General features: G+C 54.0%; 7 protein-coding genes across 7 annotated transcripts; 4 read left to right on the top strand and 3 right to left on the bottom strand.

The window, feature by feature from the left end:
- Positions 1 to 1,035: 1,035 nt before the first annotated feature.
- Positions 1,036 to 9,543, top strand: VDAG_02667 (WD repeat and FYVE domain-containing protein; the record flags this gene model as incomplete). Its single annotated transcript, XM_009653320.1, has 6 exons — positions 1,036 to 3,634; positions 3,683 to 4,624; positions 4,673 to 8,095; positions 8,147 to 8,304; positions 8,360 to 9,046; positions 9,107 to 9,543. The coding sequence occupies 6 exons, from the start codon at positions 1,036 to 1,038 to the stop codon at positions 9,137 to 9,139; spliced, it is 7,842 nt and encodes a 2,613-aa protein (XP_009651615.1). The 3' UTR covers positions 9,140 to 9,543.
- On the bottom strand, positions 9,498 to 9,794 carry VDAG_02666 (NADH-ubiquinone oxidoreductase 9.5 kDa subunit; the record flags this gene model as incomplete). The annotated part of the gene is made up of 2 exons (XM_009653319.1): positions 9,498 to 9,544; positions 9,605 to 9,794. 2 exons carry the CDS (start codon positions 9,792 to 9,794, stop codon positions 9,498 to 9,500), a joined length of 237 nt encoding a protein of 78 aa, XP_009651614.1.
- A 424-nt stretch (positions 9,795 to 10,218) lies between these two features.
- Positions 10,219 to 11,794, top strand: VDAG_02665 (dolichyl-di-phosphooligosaccharide-protein glycotransferase; the record flags this gene model as incomplete). The annotated part of the gene is made up of 4 exons (XM_009653318.1): positions 10,219 to 10,363; positions 10,437 to 10,547; positions 10,603 to 11,315; positions 11,372 to 11,794. 4 exons carry the CDS (start codon positions 10,219 to 10,221, stop codon positions 11,792 to 11,794), a joined length of 1,392 nt encoding a protein of 463 aa, XP_009651613.1.
- Positions 11,795 to 12,676: 882 nt separating this feature from the next.
- VDAG_02664 (Rec8) lies at positions 12,677 to 15,145 on the top strand (the record flags this gene model as incomplete). The annotated part of the gene is made up of 2 exons (XM_009653317.1): positions 12,677 to 13,125; positions 13,336 to 15,145. 2 exons carry the CDS (start codon positions 12,677 to 12,679, stop codon positions 15,143 to 15,145), a joined length of 2,259 nt encoding a protein of 752 aa, XP_009651612.1.
- A 524-nt stretch (positions 15,146 to 15,669) lies between these two features.
- On the bottom strand, positions 15,670 to 17,480 carry VDAG_02663 (uncharacterized protein; the record flags this gene model as incomplete). Its single annotated transcript, XM_009653316.1, has 3 exons — positions 15,670 to 16,016; positions 16,207 to 17,318; positions 17,407 to 17,480. 3 exons carry the CDS (start codon positions 17,478 to 17,480, stop codon positions 15,670 to 15,672), a joined length of 1,533 nt encoding a protein of 510 aa, XP_009651611.1.
- Positions 17,481 to 17,944: 464 nt separating this feature from the next.
- VDAG_02662 (exosome complex exonuclease RRP43) lies at positions 17,945 to 18,955 on the bottom strand (the record flags this gene model as incomplete). Its single annotated transcript, XM_009653315.1, has 1 exon — positions 17,945 to 18,955. One exon carries the CDS (start codon positions 18,953 to 18,955, stop codon positions 17,945 to 17,947), a length of 1,011 nt encoding a protein of 336 aa, XP_009651610.1.
- Positions 18,956 to 19,467: 512 nt separating this feature from the next.
- On the top strand, positions 19,468 to 20,127 carry VDAG_02661 (uncharacterized protein; the record flags this gene model as incomplete). Its single annotated transcript, XM_009653314.1, has 1 exon — positions 19,468 to 20,127. The coding sequence occupies one exon, from the start codon at positions 19,468 to 19,470 to the stop codon at positions 20,125 to 20,127; it is 660 nt and encodes a 219-aa protein (XP_009651609.1).
- Positions 20,128 to 20,464: the final 337 nt, after the last annotated feature.

Genomic DNA, 20,464 nt, shown 5'->3' with positions numbered 1-20,464 from the left:
GATCACGGTGTGTTATCCCGTGAGCCATTCCCTGGCTCACTGCGGCGTCCTTGGTGAGCCCGACGACTCACCCTTTATGTCTGAGTGAGCCATCACGTGATTTGCCAGGTGGGCCCGATTCTTATCTTATCGCGCTCCCTGATCGCGGGGTCGTCGATTCGCGGCCGCCCTGCTTCCTTGGTTGTTACAATCAGCAATGAAGCAACCTACGGGAATCACCAGCTAGTCCTGGATTTGATCCCACGTTCCTTAACCACGAGGCTTCCCTTTCTCCATTACACCCGATACATCTATTAGTAGGGTCCTAAGTAATTATTTACATATCATTCCTCTTAAATATATAATAAGGAAGCTCCTTAACTTATAAGTATAGGTCTATACTTATTATTTTATAATATACTAATAGTAATCCCTATATTGTAATTATTAAAGAGATTAATATAGTTGTAATTAGTAATCTATAGATATATATCAACGCTATAGCTAATTTTAGGAATTGGGCTATGTTCATAGCTTTTCCCTATCGATTCAGGCCTTGCCCTTATTGGGCTGAGCAAATAACCGTCCAACCGTCCTCCATCGCCAAGCGGCTGCCTGGTTGGGGTTTCGCACTGCCACCATGAACCCCACTACACTTGGCTCACGGCAGGGCGTGACAGCCAGGATGAGCCACACTGCATTTGAGGCTGACACTTGAGCTTCCATGCAACAACGGCAAGGTTTCTGCTACTCGACTCGCCTACGTGTACGCCTTTATCGTCTCTTTGCACCGTTTCGCTTTGGATTTCGAGGGTTGCCGTGCTTCTTGTTGCCAGTCTTGTCACCCTGCGCACGTTTGTGCAACCATACGGCTCCTACTAGTTGCAAGCTTCTGGACTCTCCGTCGCCATCGACCAGTCGAGCTTCGACCGCGTACGCGAAGCCTACAGCCCAAACACCAACGCCGATGCCAGAGCGCCTTGACTGCTACCTAGACCCACAGAGGGTGCTGGGACTGGAAGAATCGGAATGAAGGAATACCGAAGTTGAAGGAAAATGGCAACCCTCCCGCGGCGATACCGCTCGTCTACCTCAAACTCGAACCCCGCCAACACCTCCAAAGCCACGGAGATTCTGCGAGCACTCCTAGATAAGCTGAGCGCCGGTGCACAAAATCCGACCTCGACCGGCTACCCGCAGATACCGACTCTCTTGAAGACACTCAACCACATACGCCAACATGTCGCCGCCGCCGACCCTCCAAGCCCACCTCAAGACGATTTCCGTTACCTTCGAGGCTTCTACCGTTTGCTGGAAGTTCTTCGAGCCTTTTCCGGTTTCTACAACCCACAGACGCGAACGCAATCGGAGAAAAAAGAGCTATTTGAGCTGCTAGAAGCTGTTCTGGATGTTCTTTCTGTTGCGTTCCGCGACCACCCAGGCAACAAGCGCTACTTTCGCAACCGGGTCGAACGAGGCGGATGGGAAGCTCTCGAACAGACAACAGCCAGCATAGGCCTTGGTGGTAGCGACTCTGACCCTTGGACTCAATATCAAATATTTGGCAAGCTCCTGTCATTCTCGCTGGGCGACAAACGGCTGGATGATCTGTGCCAGGCCGTTGCTCAGTCGACACCCGACAGCGGTAGCTACCCAGCCCCAGACACGAAGAGTCAGGCAGCAGAAGGCGATTCGGAGGCTACAGCGATCGAGGAGCCGGCATTCGACATTGCGCGCGAGGTACGCAATGTGATTCAGAAAGATAGCGTCTTCCGGAATCCGGAGATCATACGGACCGTGGTTGGATTCTGGGAATCAATACCACGGGGCTCTGACATCCCAGCTGAGCTGACATCCCTCGTCGTTCTCGATGTCCTGTCCACCGCTGTGTCCGTCTCGGTGTTCAACTTGGCTGCGCTCCATTCCACCGGGGTGCTATCGCGGTTCCTTCGCGTTTATTTCGCTGACGACAGCATGCTCAGCGTCCCCGAGAAGGAGAAAGTACTGCAACTCTGCAAGAAACTAATGTATCTGGGTGTCAATCAACCTGCCGATACTCAGTTTCTTCTCGCCAGCAGATCTTCTGAGGCTTCTGATTTTGCTCTTGAAATGACTTCCACGTACAGCGGTCCCCCTTTCTTTCAGTTTGATTTATCTTTGCATGGCCACTCATCAATTGAACTGCCCACCCTAGGGCGCTCATTCCCACCCAACACATCACCAGGGTACACATTCACGGCATGGGTGAGGGTTGACAGGTTCGATCCTTCTTCTCACACAACATTGTTCGGTGTTTGCGATGCAACCCAGACGTGCTTCCTCCTCATCTATCTCGAAAGGGACACGCGCAACTTCATCCTACAGACTTCTGTAAAGACGCAGCGCCCCAGTGTGAGGTTCAAGTCCGTCGCCTTCAAAGAACGGCAATGGTATCACATTACTCTGGTTCACAAGCGGCCCAAGACCATCACTGCAAGTAAGGCCTCGCTCTACATCAATGGCGAGTTTGTCGAACAGCTCAAATGTGCATATCCCATGCCCCCTCCGTCTTCCAACGGAATAGCAGATGGATTTTCGGCCTTCACCACCGCCACACCCAAACCCAAACCTGTACAGGCGTTTCTTGGCACACCGAAGGGACTCGCCAGCCGGCTGGGCGCAGGCCTGGTCCTATCAAGATGGTCACTCGCCTCTGCTCACCTTTTTGAGGACGTTCTAAGCGACGATCTGATTGCTGTTCATCACGCACTGGGCGCCCGCTATCAGGGCAACTATCAAGACAGCTTGGGAGGATTCCAAACCTATGAGGCATCGGCCAACCTGGGCCTCCGGAATGAGGTATTCCATCCGGGCAAGGACGAGAGCTCTGATATATTAAGGGCCATTCGCGAAAAGGCAGGGACTCTACTACCTGAAAGCAAAACACTCCTTAGCATTTTGCCAACTGCGGTCTTTCGGGAAGATGGGCTGCATCAAGACACGCAAATGCACCGCTCGCTGCCGAGAGCTGCTGCTGCCAATCTAATCCAGATGACGCATCGCAGTGGTTCTGCGATTGCAATCAACGCCGCTTTGCCATCTCTGCCGGATGCTTTGGCAAGGACTCACGGCGTCGCGGTATTGATTGGAGACCCGGTTGTCATCACACCCTCCCACTTTGATGACAACCTTTGGCGCCTGGCTGGCTTCACCCCTCTAGGCCTCAAGATTGTTGAACGTGCTTCCACAGTAGAGGGTGTTGTTCGCGCTGTCGAGATGCTCTTCTTGTGCATCAAGAAAAGCTGGCGGAACAGCGAGGCGATGGAGCGAGACAATGGATATGCCATTCTCGGCATGTTGCTGAGAGCGAAACTCGGGTACAGCGCCAATTTGGGAGCCGAAAGCGTTAACCTCCGTCTGGCCATTTCAACTGCAGAGCGAGACGCATTGAGCCTGCAACTATTAAGCCGCATCCTTGAATTTGTTGGGTACAACCACGAGGAGCCACTCGAGTCGTTCATCATCAATCCGTTGGCATACCGCGTTCTCCTCATCGACTTTGACACTTGGAGACGATCCGCATCTCTCACCCAAGAGCTTTACTACAAGCAGTTTGTTACATTCTCTGTGATGAGCAAGTATCATCAGTTCAACGGTCGCCGGTTGATACGCATGAGTAGGTGTACCACCAAGCCGTCCCAATGTGTCAGCTAACAGCAAGTAGGAATTGTGAAGAGGCTGCTTGATGCCATGAAAGCCGAGATTATCTCAGAAGACGTCATTTCTCACCTGATGAAAGCCTTGGAACAACTCGTCAAATGCAATTACACAGCGGAGGTTCACCGTGCATTGGCCCTCTTTATCACGTATGCTTTCCATTCGCCCGCATCATCTGCCTCGAGGACACCAAAACCATTGTCCATCATCAGTCGATCCAGCACTCCCGGCGGCCTTGTGCGGCGGTCTACAACTGACGTGAACGCACCTGCCGGAAGTGCAGCCTCGAGCTCTCCGTCATCGCGATATCTCACCAAGAAGCAATTGGGCACCAAAGTCCTGGGCATGTACGCCGACTTGCTGTGCGAGAAAGGCAACTTGACCAATATACGAAAGTTCGCCAGGACGGTAACGAACAAGGTGAGGATGCCCGACGATCCTCAATCTGCTTTGCTGAGTATGGACCAGTGGCTGTTATACCTGTTGACCGAAGACGATGCCGAGACGGTCGTATACGGAGCAAAGACACTTGCACGACTGTTAGTGACTCATGGAACCGCGTACACTTCCAAGTTCGCAAGCAAGACTGGGGGCTTCACGATCATGGCGAATCGTCTCAAGCGCTGGTGGGATCTCCCTACCTTGTGGCCAATATGCTTCAGCATACTTTTTGGGTATGACGTTGCTGAGATTGACTTCACCCGGGATTTTGAGTTCTTCAGTTTGCTAGAGATTTTCGGCAAGTCCAAGGTCGTGTATCCTGAGGCTCTCCCCGTCATCATTTCAATGCTTCAGAACGGCCTCAAGGATGTTTTCAGGAATCAGGAAGACCCCAACTCCCCTCATGCAGAGGAGAGCTCATCAATCGCTCAGACAATTCGCGGTACCGCGGTCGAGACTCGACCTCGCGCAAGGTCTATGGAGCTTGCGCAAGCTTTGGAGTCGCGAAGTATGATGGACTGCCTTGATTGAAAGGATTTCACTGACCTATGAACAGACCACACACGAAAACCCAGCGAACGGGTTATGAGCCACGCCTCGACCCTGAATACTGTCATACAGTTTTTGTCCGACCTTCACTCTCGGTCTTCTGATTTCAGAGACTTTGCTCTGTCCTCTGATTACGTCCGCCAGCTCCTCTCTGCACTGTATCCTATTGTTGTTAGCACCGATGCTTTGACTCCAGAGACGGAACTGGGATCGCGTGATTCGACGCTTACTTTTGAAGGGGCAGACGTCATCATCCGACCTTTGGCTGCGTCTGGCCCGTCCCCGATCATTCGAACGAGCAGCATCGAGGATCCGACTACGCCACAGACCAACTTACGAGGCACTCCTCTCCGGAAAGCATCGTCTTTCATTCTCCTCTCCACTGCTTCGCAAGCTTCTGACAACGCATCGACGAAACACAAGCACGCCAGGACCACATCGTCCCAACACACGAGCGGTGCTACTCGCGATGGACTGCTGGAACTGGTCATCAACGTTTTCATGGATCAAGTACTGAATCGGAAGGAATTTCCGGGCTTCGGACTGTTTTCAAAGGTGCCGCCAGGCTTCCAAGAGCACCAGGCCTACTTCGAGTCTTATGTTCTTCGCCACACCATCAAACATCTGAGCAACAGTATTCAGTTGAAACAGGATATACTGAGCGAACCCAAAGTCCTCACCAACATGGCCCGATTCAGCACTCACATTGGGGAAGCCATCTTCGAGGGCTGGTTTTTGAATGGCGCAGAAGTCATGATGGAGCTTGGCGGCATGCTCCTAGAGTACCTTCAGCGCCCTGAAGTATCGTCTCTTAAGAGCGTCCGCCTGTGTCACCAAGCCGTCAACACCATACGTGATTCGTTTATTAAATCCATTCTTCTCCGCTTCTCTGAGCTGGACGACCCTCAGACGTCAGAAGAGGATGCGACGAGGTTCATGGGGAGGTTGTTCTACTGGCAGACTTCGATCCTCGGGTGCTTGTCTGGGGACGATGAGTATATACGGCTACTATGGTACCAGCTGTATACCAAACTGGTAGACGAGCGGGAGTCTATTCGCCTAGCTGCAGCTAACATCCTGCGGATTATGCTTGTGCAGAAGCCCGAGGAAACTACTGCGCTCTTCAGACAAGGCTTGTCAAGTGACGAACGCAAGCTGACGGCAGATTTCAAAAAGTTGACTGAAGTCGACAACGAAACGTTCGTCAGCTGGGTTGATCAACAACGACCATCCCTGGACGCCTTCTTCTTCGGTGGTATCTCTAAGACATGGGAAGATTTCGTCGCCATCGAAAATCAGCGAACCATGGAAAGTGCCAGAGTGCGCCTTTCGAGACGGAAGGAGCGCCTCAAGGCGTGGCACAACGAAGCCCTCATGGCAGACAATATCATGATCAGACACCAGATGGCTAACAGCTCATGGATGAAGAGCATCTTCAACAGTGAGCACTTTAAGCATCAACGTCTCATGCAGGACCAGCAGGATGACATGGCTTTCTTGGCCTCGTCACTCACCAAAATGGACCGAGAGCTTCATCGTCCAGGCGCTGTTTTCAGTGAGCACACCCATCTCAAGTGGAAGCTTGATCGGACGGAGGGTCGAAATCGAATGCGCCTCCGACTTTTGCCCGATTACTCCAGAGATCACGAGGTGTTTCAACCAAAACGAAAAGCCGGTGACGGCGCGATTGGACTCGCACCCAAACTGAATACAGCCGTGGCGATCAGTCCGACGCCTCCCTCAGCTACACCCACAGCCCCCAAAGCATCATTGGCCCGAGGTCTTGACAGCAACGATCTCGAAGATGACTCTGAAGCTACCTTCGCCAAGGCCGAGGCTGCAACCTCCGGGTCAGTTGTCGCGCCGGAAGATGATTTTGAGCTTGTGGATGATCCAAACGATGCTTTTGACGGCGATGATGGCTTCGAAGACAAAAATCGAAAAGTCATGCGGCGTCTCGAGCAAGGTGATCAAGTGCTGGCAGTCTACAATGTTTCCCGCATCGTTGGCCTAGAAGCATGCGAGGGCATCTTGATCATCGGCAAGGATGCGATGTACATTGTGGACAATGTTTTTCAATGCGCCTCTGGGGAAATTGTGAACGCATGGCAAGCCCCACCCGATGAGCGCGACCCCTTCTCTGAAATCATCACGGACGCAAAGACCACGGAGAAGCGACAAAACCTGGGCCGCAGCGAACAGGAGTCAAGGAGTTGGCGATGGCACGACGTGATCAGTATCTCCAAGCGACGTTTCCTCTTCCGCGACGTTGCTGTCGAAGTCTTCTTCACGGACGGACGAAGCTATTTGCTTACCACCATGAACCCTGTATCAAGAGATGAGCTGTTCGGAAAACTCATGAACAAAGCGCCGCACACATACGCAGCGAGTTCACTACCCAATCCAGAAGATGGCTGGAGACTCGAGACTCTGAAGGTCTTTGAAGAATCCCCACAAGGGCTCAGCTCCAAGTTCGGCAACATCTTCAATACTGCGCCATGGAATCCCTCGATGAAAAAATGGCAAAAGGGGGAGATCTCCAACTTCCACTACCTCATGCTCGTCAACACAATGGCTGGCCGTACCTTCAATGATCTAACGCAGTATCCCGTCTTCCCTTGGGTGCTGGCTGACTACACTAGTGCGGAGCTCAACCTGAACGACCCCGCCACGTTCCGCGATCTCTCCAAGCCTATGGGAGCTCAGACATCAGGTCGAGTTTCTGGTTTCAAGGAATCCTACAACGCCCTGGAAGAGATAGGAGAAACGCCCTTCCATTATGGAACGCACTATTCCTCTGCCATGATCGTCTCGTCGTATCTCATCCGGCTTCCGCCCTTCGTCCAATCTTACATCCTGCTGCAGGGCGGATCATTTGATCATGCTGATAGGTTGTTCCAGTCCATCCCCCAGGCTTGGAAATCTGCATCCTGCGAAAACAAGGCCGATGTCAGGGAGCTGATTCCAGAATTTTTCTGCCTGCCAGAATTTCTGACAAATATCAATGGGTACAATTTTGGAAACCGAGAAAGCACTGGCACCAAGGTCGACAATGTAGTGTTGCCGCCGTGGGCCAAGGGTGATCCGAAGATTTTTATTGCCAAGCACCGCGAAGCTTTGGAGAGTCCCTATGTCAGCCAACACCTACACAGCTGGATCGACCTTGTCTTCGGCCTCAAGCAAAGAGGCGAGGCTGCCGTCGACAACCTGAACGTCTTCCATCATCTCTCATACAGAGGCGCTACCGACTTGGACAACATCAGCGATCCACAAGAACGAAGGATCGCTGCGGGTGTCATCCACAATTTCGGCCAGACACCTCACCAGGTATTTTCCAGGGCACATCCCCAGCGAGATAATAGTCAAAGCCCTTCCCGGAGACTGGACACGTCCGTCTATGCCTTGACGCGACTGCCCCATCCTTTGCTTGGTAGGTGATTGGGCACGAGTTTGTAACATGACGGAGCTAATACCACCACAGAGTCCCATGACAAGGTTGCTACACTTATATATGCCAACAAGCTCGATCGCCTCTTGTGTGCCTCTTCTTTCCGGCTCAATGTACCTCCGTACGACAAGTGGTTAGAGTGGGGCTACGCTGATAATAGCATTCGATTCTTCTTCAGCGACAATCGAAAGGTATTGAACAGTGACGCTCATCACCAGTAGAAGGACTTACTAAAACTTGTGCTAGGCTGCGGGAATGTTCGAGAATCTTCACATCGGCCAAATTTCATGCGTGGTTTTCGCGAATTCGAAGACACTGATTACCGCCGGCGAGGACTGTGTCATCTCCGTGTATGCTGTGCAGACAGCGCCGGGCCGCCCAGTAGATCTCCTACCGCGATCCTCGCTCTTCGGACACAAAGCGCCGGTCACAACAATAGCTGTCTCAAAGTCCTTTAGCACCTTTGTGTCCAGCTCCGCGGATGGTCAGGCATTCTTGTGGGACCTGAACCGATTGGAATTTATACGAAAGCTACCCCTTGCTCGACAAGTCGAATGCGCTGCAATCAACGACGTCTCGGGTGAGATCATGCTGTGCAGCGGACCCAACGTTGTGCTGTACACCATCAACGGATCCCTGATTCTGGATCAGAACGTGTGCATGGAGCCGGATGACTTTGTCCACGCCTGTGCATTCTACGAAGGCACAGCAAGCGAGTGGCTGGAAAACTCACTCATTTTCACGGGCCATCGAAGGGGCCGCGTCAATGTCTGGAGGAAAATCATAAGGAACGGCAAATGGACGCTCGAGCTCCTCAGGCGTCTCGACCACATTGATCCTCGCTCGGAGTCGGGGCAGAATTATGATGCTGGTATCAGTTGCGTCACTCCATTGCCCCATTGTGTCTACACTGGGGACGACGACGGACGAGTGGTAAGAGCTACCTTGACCCCATTTGGCGTTTGGCGAAGCCTAAGACTGACATGCTTGTAGTATGAATGGAATCTTGTGCAGCGAGACAGATAGAGTCCGTTCACGCAGGGAACAAGATCTGGATGTTTCGTCGGGAGAGCAGTATCGATATGAGTTATGGAATGGGAGGATTTGTATTGAGCTGCATTGTCATACTGTGCCGGCCCAGGTCTAAGAGCCCGGCATAGATAGCGACCAAGACTTAGACCTTCGTCACTAGCAGGGGCTAATGCGGTGTGCATTGAATGTGACTCAGGCGTATGCTCCTATGGAGGAGCTGGTCGCCTAGACGAAAGAGTGACCAAATCCGTCCTCCTATCCCACACGTCCTCCGACAACACTTAGTGAAGAGCCCCAACGCCAGGTTATGTACAGTAGTATGTGTCGATTCAACGTCGCACGCAATGGCTGACTACTCGTCGTCGTAGCCGGTCAGCTGCTTCCTCGGGCCAGAGGGCACTGTTGTGGTTCATAGTCAGTCGTCGTGCCTCGCGCTACTCTATTGAACGGTGGGCCTACCGGGATATGTGACGGGGATCTGAGGTGCGTTCTCATCGCCAAGCAGCTTCCTCACAGGAGGAACGATAGCAAGCTGGACGGGGCCTGCGACGCCGATGACGATGGACCAGAAGTAGGCGGGACGCTCGCGGGATGCCCAACGGAGGTAGGTCAAGGGCGCGGCCCAGAATCGGGGGGTTGCGTAGGTCATTTTCGGCGCTGGTAAAGATGCATTGGTCAGTATTCGTTGTCCACATAGTTCGAAAGAAGGTGCTCACTCAATTGGCCAGTAATGGTGCTGCCAGTTGGGATTGAATAAGCTCGAGCTGGCTTTGAGGTGCTTGATTGACGTTCGCGATGGAACCAACCGGGCTCGTGCCAGGGCCGGAAGAACATCGGATTATCACTGCCCTCACAATCAAGTGGGGCGCCCTCAGGGGTGGGTTGTTCCGGCAGTGGAGGGCGTCTTGGCATCGGCTACGTATCCCCAAGCTTCGAGACACCTACGATTGGAGAGATCAAGCTCCAGCTCACTTGCGACAGCGAAACCAGAGGCAAGCTGTCGCAATTCTTTGTGCACAATCTCTTCTCCTCCTTTGATACCCCATCGCGAGACGAGACGACAAGGAATCAAAATGAAGTCGTTTTTCACGCTCTTCTCGCTGCTCTTTGCCGCAGCAGTGCACGCCATCAGTGCTACAGGTGGAGAGAGGCTACTGGTGCTGCTGGATGATGTCGAAGAGAAGGAGCAATACTCCACGTTCCTCGGCGACTTGGAGAGTATGTGCCACCTTCACTCACGCTGAAGTTTCATGCAGCCAATGGAGAACATAATCACTAACATTTGCTGCAGGCCGCGGGTTCAAGATCAGTTACGAAACCCCCAAGAGCGAGTCACTGAAACTCTTCCACCTTGGCGAGCGAACTTTTGACCACGTTCTGCTGTTCCCCTCCAAAATCAAGAGTACGGCCTCATCAATGGTTGGATACGAAATAAGCCGTTTGCTGACAAGCGCCAGGCCTTGGTCCTAACCTGACCCCCAACATCCTCGTCCAGTTCGTGAATGATGAGGGCAACATCCTCCTTACCACGAGCTCCGCGTCCACGATCCCGTCAACCGTTGCCAACCTTCTTGCCGAGTTTGATATCTCTCTCCCCCTTGAGAGGACCGGCCTCGTGGTTGACCACTTCAACTACGACACCATCAGTGCTGCTGAGAAGCACGATGTCCTCGTCCTCCCCGCCCCCGCCGCCGTCCGACCCGATGTCAAGTCATACTTCCGCCCCGAGACTGAGCCCATTAACGAGGTCATCGCATTCCCCTCCGGCGTCGGCCACACTCTCGGCGCCAGCGCCCTTTTGACTCCCATCCTGCGCGCTCCCAAGACCGCCTACAGCTACAACCCCAAGGAGCAGGGCGACGTCATCGACGCCGACGAGCTGTACGCTGCAGGCGAGCAGCTTTCCCTGGTCTCTTCTTTCCAGGCACGCAACTCCGCGCGCTTCACCGTCGTTGGATCTGCGGACCTTTTGAGCAACAAGTGGTTCGACGCCAAGGTCCAGGTTAAGGGTGGTGACAAGGCGAAGACGTGGAACCGCGAGTTCGCCAAGAGGGTTGCCGGCTGGACCTTCCACGAGATTGGCGTTCTGCGTGTCAACGGCATTCAGCACTACCTCAAGGAGTCCCCCAAAGACCTGAACCCTTCCATCTACAGGATCAACAGCACTGTGGTAAGTTTTCCCCCACCAATGCGTGCGTTAAACATGTTTGGTCTGACAAGCCTTAGTCTTATTCCGTGTCGCTTTCCGAGTACTCGTGGGACAGCTGGGGCCCGTTCTTTGTGCCTGAGGACGACGAGCTCCAGGTCGAGTTCAGCATGCTTTCTGCGTACCACCGTCGCAACCTCAAGCCGGTTCACAGCGACCTCAAGGCGGCGACGTACGAGACGACGTTCGACCTGCCTGACCAGCATGGCGTTTACAACTTCTTGACAAACTACAAGCGCCCTTTCCTCTCCAACGTCTACGAGAAGAACACGGTCACTGTCCGCCACATGGCTCACGACGAATTCACTCGCTCCTACGCCATTACGGGCGCCTGGACACCACTGGGAGGCATCGTCATCACCGTTCTGGGCTTCCTGTCTTTCAGCGCTGTCTGGATGTACAGCGCGCCAGCAAAGCAGGTCGGCGTCAAGAAGACGCAGTAAAAGACGACAACGTGGTGGGATTGTTGGCAGAGCTCCGAGCCGAATGAGAAAAATGGATAGAGGAACGCCGTCAGGTCTAGACTGACGCTGGAGAATGTATCAGTAGGATTGTACATCTGGCAAGGTTATACCCGTGAAAAGGGAACCAAAAAGCTCAGGAGTCACGAAATGCATTTCGAGTTGACAATATGCCTTGACCTCTGCGTGATTTGGTTGTTCATGATCATCTAGCATGGGCACGAAATCTGTCCAGCCGGACTGGTGGTACGGTGGTCCGAGTCATCATGCTCGTATTGGGCGAACGACATGAAAGGGCTGGTGAGACACGTCATCAGAAGTCATCGGCTGAACAAAGCTGTGAGTGAGCATGTGGGAGAACCGGCGGCCTACTCAATATTGCGGTGAGTTGACAGCTGTTGAACAAGGAAGGATCCGGGCTCACTTGGGAAAGCATGTGCTTGTAGGACGAGGAAGGAGGTGCTCCTGCCTCGTTCGACTGTGAGGCAGTTGCCAAATTCAAGCTCCTTCCCCCCCGTCTTCTTGCCCTTACTTTTCTATTGCGATGGGGACTGAACCTTTTATTCTTGCGGGAAACACACCACCACGTCCATTCCTCAATCGGTGGCAGTATCGTCTCTCCTTCGTCTCCCCATACTCACACCCCTGGTTGAGTACCGATCACTGTGACAGTCTAAGCAGTCAAATTACCGACATACAACTAAGACTGGCACAATACGCCGGAGTCTATTCGATATTTGGCGTGGGACGCTTCGAAACAACAGTTCATCTTTCTCGAGCAGGTCTTAAGGTCCACTGCAGATGCTCGAGCGGATCAACAGATTTACGGCTTAAGCGAAAACTTGCAGGTCCCGCGTTGCCGCCATGTTTTATAGCAATGACAGTAAGCTCGAGGCGACCTGGCACGCAGATGTTACTCAGCTCACAATGAGTCTCAGTCCTTACCAATCCTCGCCATGGCGTCTCCACCATCTGGTAAACACAATCTTCACAATCTTTCAGTCAACGAATCAACAGGACATTGACAGGATTTGCAGGCTCGTCGCGACCGTTGGTCCGCGGGGCGGCGCCCTGAAGGTTACCCGCAAGGCTATCCAGGAGGTTAATGTGAGAAAAGCATGCGAGACAATCCTCCAGCCGGGCGCGCCCCTGGCCCTGCGTGTTCAGGGCAATCTGTTGTATGGCGTGTCGCGTGTTTTTGCACAGCAGTGCGTCTATGTCCTGGGCGATGCGGAGAAAACCCGGACTGACATGCAAATGTTCTATCAACTCCTCGCACAAAATGACACCGACCCCAAGGCCGGTCTAGTTGAGTGAGTCTAGATTTCTCTTTTCTGATCAAATCTTGTATTGCACCCATTCTAGAGTGCCTGCTCAGCGTTCTTTGTGTGGTTACTTCTCGCCCATTGGCCTTCTGCTTACATAGCGATGGCCTTTCCTCGGCTTCGCTGTGGGATGGTGACTGCCTTGGAAGCACGAACTACAATGTTAGCATTTAAGCCCTCTATGCTAACCAGACGAAGACGAGAGCAGATCTTACTTCCAGACGACCCAAGCTTTGTTCTGGACCCTGTCATTCCCGCTTTCAACTCGAACGGGGGTGGCAAACCTGCCTTCAACACAAGCCAGTCGTCTTCAAACAAAGAGTTCTCGCAACTCAGTCTTGCGAACAGCAGCAGCATCCACAGTGGAAGGGCAGGCTCAATTATGAGTTTCAACCTATCTCAATCTGATGGCGGTAGCCTCTTCCTGGCTTCTCCATTCAGGGTCGATTCATCGGCTAAGAAAAACACACTCCAAGAACGGATCGCCCCTCTGGAGCAACCAAACGACCTGGAGGGTTCCGGCGACATCATGTTCGATATCGACGATGAGGGCAACATCATTGGCATTGCAGATCCCTTTGAGGAGCCCTATCTCCCCGAACTCCTTCCCAACCCGATCCAACAAGACCAATTCATCAACAACGACATGGCCATGGCCCAAGAGGAGATTCCAACTTTCGGCGACGATAACCCACTTCAACCACTTCCCAACGAGGACGACGTCCCTATGCTTGAGAAAGAGCCAGGTAACGCGATGTCAGCCCAGCAGCAGCTCTATTCACCTGTACCCCAGCCGGACCCAGAGCAAGAGGAACTCGTCCCCGGCACCAAAGGGCCAGGTAAGATCCGTGCTGCTGGAACGCGTGGTTTCCTTGATTCAAGTACCGTTATTTCGAGACAAGAACAAATTCGCAATCAGGATGATTATCTTCAGCGCATGGCTAAGGAAAGAGCGAGCAAACCAAAGATCAGTATTGCAAAGGCGAGGACCAATGCCTATGCAGTAAGCTTCGGCCAGGGCATACATGGGATCGGCCAAACCTCGGTGTCTCCTGAATTCGTTCATCCTCTCGCGCACATGTTCGCAGGCGATGCGCTTCGAAACTTGGTGTTTGGCAATCGAGATCCCAATAATCAAGATGCACGCTCGACAACGCCCTCTGATATCGAGAAAAGCCGTCGAAGGTCTGCATCCCAAGCCTTCGATAACGGTTTGGAAGACAATGCAAACGAGAGACGCGTCCGGCCTCGACTTAGTGAAGAGACCCAAGAGCCCGCCCAGGGTCAACAGGACGCGGACATGGGCTTCATCGTTGACAACGATAATGAACTTCCGCCTGAAGTGGGACTGGGAGAACAAGAGCACTTCGAAGACCGCATGTCATCTTTAATGATGCCCTGGAACCGTACACCAAGCATTCATCGTCCATCCTCTGTTGGCGTCTTCGGCTCAAAGCAATGGAGCACTGGAAGTCGTCAGCCCACACTCAGCCCCAGAGGCAGCACTCGACCCATCGAACGACGCAGCGAGATCGGCTTAGAAACCCATGGATCTGAACTTGGTGGCGAGTGGGGATATTCTCACGATCCATCCATTGATGAGGAAGTTGGTGCTGCCTTCACTGTCAACCCACAAGAAGAGGTCGGTTCACAGTGGATGCGCAGTACACTCGATGTCGACAGCGAATGCTTTCTGCAGTATTCCTTAACGCAGGCTGAGAGAACCGGACGGGCCATGAGTTGTGATGGCGAGGAATCGTCGCGTCGGTGGGTCGAATTCGAGGAGCTCGCTCGCCCAGAAGAGCACTCCAAGGCAATCGCCGCACAAGCATTCTACCACATCTTAACGTTGCGCACCAAAGGTATGCTTGCACTGCAACAGGAGTGGGAGAACATCCGGCCATTCGGCATCATTCGCATCGGTGTCGAGGTCCAAAAAGAAAACGAAGATGCTGTTGAAGAGTCTCTCGAGGGCGAAGAAGTCTCAATGAACAGCCACAACGTCTAGGCCGGAAGCAAAGACTTCGTCTCTATCTCTGGGCACCTCTGAGGGTGGAATGGGCGGACGGCCTCTTATTCGGATTTTACGGGTACAGTGCCGGCAACAACGGCCACTATAACACGGCATTCATGATCAACTCCTGGGCTAAAGTTTGGAATGGCAAAAGGAGTTTGGGGTGTATTTGACATGATATCAGGAGGGCAGAATTCGGGGTTCGGATTTCGGCCGGATCCATCAACGAAGAACGCAGACAGGATGGCGGAGATGATCTTTTCAGCTACGACTTGGGAGTTTCTGATGATATTGGGTTGACGCGCCTAAGGTAGGCTGGGAATGCGTTGCGATGGTTTCAAGGTTTGGGGGTTTGATCGCTCATCTAGGGATTTGCTTCAGGCGTTTTCGTATCACACGGTTTCGGATGAGTCAATCTGAAGATGGTCACGATTAACATGCATGCAAGTGTGTGATTCATTATCAATTAAGTATTCTTGCTCATGACTTCATACAATCCCTAGCAGGACCCGGCCGACTTAGTCTGCGTCTTCGCCAACGCCCTCACGATCCTCAAACTTCATGTACTCAACAGGTCCATCTGGCCCAGCCGCAGACGCCATGATCTTGGCCCACGCCGCTTCGACTGGCTTCAAAGTAGAGTCTGTAAACGCCAAGTCAAGCGGCAGCGTCGGCAAGAGTACCAAGCCCTTTTCATCCGTCACGGAGCTCTGGCTGCTGTGAGCCTGCTCATATCGAAGCTGGTAGATCGACGACAGTTCCTGGGCTGCCTCTGGTCCTGACAAGGCAGCGAGGAGGGAGGAAAGCGCACAGTCAAGAACGGCGGAAGCGTTTGGTGTTGCGAGTGTGGTGAAGTAGAAGACGCCTTGTGACACTGGTTAGCCTGGATCGTAGGTGAAGAAAATGGCGAATAATGAGTGTGAAGGTGCAATAGGTCAGACAGAACAGTAATCGTTGACGTCAAAGCAGCGCTCAGCCAATGTGGATAAGTTTGATTATAAAAAATCATCATGATGCAGGGATGTGTTGAAAGTGAGAATGGGGAAATCGCTTACTTTGTCCTGAGGGGCATTCACCCGTTTCGCTCGAGTGGGCGAAGACGTAAACGGGATACTGCGCCGGCTGGCCATCGCTGTCGTTCACGGAGCCGGCAGGCATGGCGATGACGGCCACGGCGGGGTTGGGCCCGCCCTCCATGATGGGTTCGTATAGAGAGGCAAGCGGCGAGTTGATGACTGCGACGAGCCGGGCTATCCTGGTGTCTCGCCCTTCCGCCGCCGTCGCATGATCGCTGCGGATTAGCATCCTGGTCTTGTTCACATCACCCGTGCCGAGCGCCACCTCGAACTGAGCGCCATCTTCGTCAGCCTGCAGGGGACGTGTGCTCTTGACACCAGTGCCCAACATGTACACGCCGCCGCCGACGGCGCAAGCCCTGCATCCAACCTGCGCGATCTCGCTTCCGCCGCCCCACTTGGGATACACGGCCGCGAAGCCGGGACCGAACATGCCCATGGAGGTCAAATGTCGCTCGATTGCAACGAGACCATCTCGGACCTTGATCGCTCCGTCCAGAGAGAGGGTGAGGGCCAGGATCAGGGTGCGCAGCTCAGCGTCCAGCTTGAACTCGTCCTCGAGGAACGCGGCGAGGGGATCGTCGGCTCGGGACTGCCACTTCTCCTGCTGGGCAGGGGCGTCGTGGTCAAGCACGAAGCGGAGGAACTTCATAAGCGCACGCTTGGGACGTGGCTCAATGGCTGTGCTGGCGAAGATGGCCTCTCGCGTCGAAGGAATGGGAGTTAGCAGAGGCACGCCGCCAGAGCTGTCGTCGCCTGGCCGATAGACGTGGAAGGCGCCGACGGCGAGAAACTCGAGCTGGCGGTAGGCCCGGGACGAGACAAGCTGCGAGAGCAGAGTGGATCGGGTGTGAATGATGAAGGGTGCGAGGGCTAGAGAGTAGGCGCGGGAGAAGGAGAGGGGGCTCCCGGCCTCTGCCTGCCGTGACGCGGACGCGGAGGAGAATATAGGCGCTTCGGCGGCAGGCTGCTGCTTTTGTAGCTGCTCTGCCCATGCTTCTGCCTCTTGAAGGGTGAGAGCCGCTTCATTGCCTCCGTAGTACTCGTTGGGGTCGAGATGCAATATCTGCTTGCCCGAGCGCGAAAGAGCTCTTCAGGGAGCGCCAGGACTGGGTCAGTCAGTCAGGTCAGGTCGCCTTGATGACGATGCGGGTGGTAGTTGGAGAACTCAAAACTTACAAGGCAAGGAGGGACTGCTGCAGCCCCGTGCCGCAGATGACGACGTCCCAGACGGTCTCTGCGAGGGACTCCATGGTGCGAAGTGTGAAGGAAGGAAACCGGAGAGAAAGGTTGACCTTGAAGCAGAAATTGATGGCAAGTTCGGCTGCGGGAGAAGTGGAGAACTGATGGTGGGGTATGTACCGTGTGCACTGTGTTTCAACACCGTAGAGCCCGAGCCTCAAATTCTCGCCGTTACGAAATTCGGTGCTTTGCTCTTTTCCTCTTCTGAAATAACCGCTCAGCATCCACCGCAAGTTGCCCACAAGACTCGCGGGCAGGATACGACGTCTTTCATTAGGCGATCCACGCTGGGCGGAAGACAAACTGCTTTCTTCCTCCAGTATCTGCTGCCTAGAATAACGTCTGATACGGTAGCTCGATGTGAGGAATACATATCGTCGCTCTTGTGATGTCTTGCAAATCACGGCAGTCATGTGTCATGATGCTATTTACGTGTGTCCTCGTTTTGAAATTGTTTATTGGGGTATCATGATGCTCAGGCCATCACACGACGGAACTCGTCCCACCGCCTCTCTGCGACAGCCACAAACTCTCCGACAAGCTTCGGCTGTAACGTTGTGCCGCCGTGCTTGGACACTGAGAGGAGTCTCGTCTCGCCGCCGTTCTTGTCCACGACAACCGTCAAATTCTCGCGGCACAGAGTTTCCTCCAGGCGGTCCGGGTCCACCAATGTCCAGAAGCGGCCGGGCTCTTTGCCTTGGAAGACGGCAGCCGAAGTGGCAATGGGGAAGCCTGACAGTGTCAGAGGCTTCTGCTCTGCACGCGAGCAGACGACAATCTCGCGGTCCTGGTCCCACCGTGCCGCCGGCAGCTTTGTGTTCCGCAGTGCAGCTAGCATAGCAGCCCAGGCAGCGTCAAACGGGTTGCCGTCGAACGAGATGAAGTATATGTCGATGTAGAGCACCCAGTACGCGATGACGACCCTCTCGCCGGCCTCCAGCTCGCCCATGTCATCGTCTTCGTCATCTGCGGCGCTGTAGCCTGTGTTCTCGGCTGGGCGCGTGTGCCATATCCTCAGGTCGTCGGCGTTGACGAGGCCAGAGGAGTGAAGTAGCGAGAAGACACGGGTGCTCAAAGTCTGGGCGAGGTTCGTCGGGGGCACACCGGGCAGGAATTGGGGTGCCGAACCGGTAGCCAGCTCAATGTTGGGAACGAGGAGGTCGTAGTCTCGGAGCTCGGCGCGGCCACCATCGTCGCTGTCGCGGATGGAGGCACGATAGTTGGGAATGTTGGCGGTCGGGAGGATCTCGCCGCGGATGCCACAGATGACGGTGTTGTCGCCGATCCGGACAAGGGCGCTGCCGTGAGCGTGGGTCAGAGTGGACGTGTTGATGTTGGGAGTGCGAGCTTCGTGGGGCGCCCGACCGTTACTACGCGTCGGTGTCGTTGCGCCCGCCGCTTGGGGAGTCTGAAGATTGGCGAGAAGGTATGGGTGTGGGGAGAGTTTGGCGAAGGTCTCGCGGGGGAGACCTTGGGGCGTGGCCATCGCAATCTGACCCTTGACCAAGTGTGTTGTGCTATATGTAGATGGGCTAACGGAATGATTGAGATTCGGATAGTACAGCGCGAAGGTGTGGATTTGGACAGTGAAGCAAGTGAAAGATGGGTGGATTTTTGGTTCTGGTAACTGCTTTGATTTTTTGAGAGCCGGCTCAGCCTCGTAGAGTACTTTGTGCGGGGCATGATACAAGCGGCCAATCAGCGTAGATAAAACTTGAGTTTGCTCAGCCTTGTCACCCATCCCGTCTCAAGAAGGAACAGGCCCAGGGAGTGTTACCTTCCTCCCCCTCATCACCAGCTTGTCTAGGTGCTTTTCAATCGCTTCTCTGACAAACCTGCGTCACCAATTCATCCACCGATTGTGTGAGATGGGTATTGGGGTTCGTGAACGACACTTTGCTGACAGTACACTGTGGAGAAGATGGTGTACTGGTTGACTGCCAGATTGTGTGCTGAGTTCAGACCGCGAATAGCGGGGATGAACACGCCTGGCAAGAAATGACAGACATGTTGCATTGCGGTCAGCACAGTGGCGACGAACATGACCCATGGACAAATGAAGAACGTGTGCAACCCCGTCGAACACGACAGCATGCCGGAGTCAAGCCTGAACGGTGCACCAACCATTTACTTCACGAGACCGGTCAGCAGGTCCTTTGGGGTACGGTACGAAGCGAGGCCACAGTACCAGTTCGAGGTCACAGTCAAGTGGACATGTTCCGGAGCCACTCTCCTCGATCATCGCTCTTCGCGCTCGCCATTCTCGGCCTTGAATCGAGTCGACTGTTGGTCCTGGCATTGATGCGGAATCGTCAACAGCTATCACCAACGGACTTGCAAGGGTGGAAGGACGTTGCGGCCCGTAGATGGGCGATGAACCGCCAAGACCACGGGCAATCTGATCTCCGTGGGTTCAGTGCCGGGATGTGGTCGGTGGGCAATATGCCGCAGGCATCGATGGGAGTCCGTCTCTGCTTGACAGACCAGGAGCCAAGCATCGTCACGATTCCCTTCTTGCCCGCCAACGTCCTCATTCGGACAAGACTCCTCAACGCGGACCATGCCGGCCCCAGGTTCGCCAGATATGGCGCCATGCCCCCTGCTATTGTCTACGAGACTGGCCAAGTCAAGGGCCCAGTCTGCGTCTGCTGCGACTAAACAGACAAGCAAACGAGCCAGCCGCGGAGGCACGACTCGCGCGAGTTCCATCAACACGAACAAGCAGCACGCACCAGTCGGAACAAGGCAATGACTTCACGCAATTGGCCTTTCTCGAGCCCTTGGCTTGGAGCATTCGGCTTGGAGCATTTGGCTTGGAGCATCCAGGTACCGATAGCCAGAAGGCGAAAGCGCGAAAGCCAACGTCCAGTGGCTCAAGGCGGTGGCAGGATGCACGGCTGGACACACAGCCTGGGCGAATCACGAGCTTCGCATTGCCGCCCGTCGAGCGACCCTTCGCCCTTCTAGGCCAAACTGGAATTCCTGCTCTCACTGA

The sequence above is a fragment of the Verticillium dahliae genome, genomic scaffold (assembly GCF_000150675.1).
Source record: "Verticillium dahliae VdLs.17 supercont1.4 genomic scaffold, whole genome shotgun sequence".
NCBI classification, from domain to species: Eukaryota; Fungi; Ascomycota; class Sordariomycetes; order Glomerellales; family Plectosphaerellaceae; genus Verticillium; species Verticillium dahliae.
Note: the sequence above shows the minus strand (reverse complement) of the source record. Positions and strands in the feature narration are given on the sequence as shown.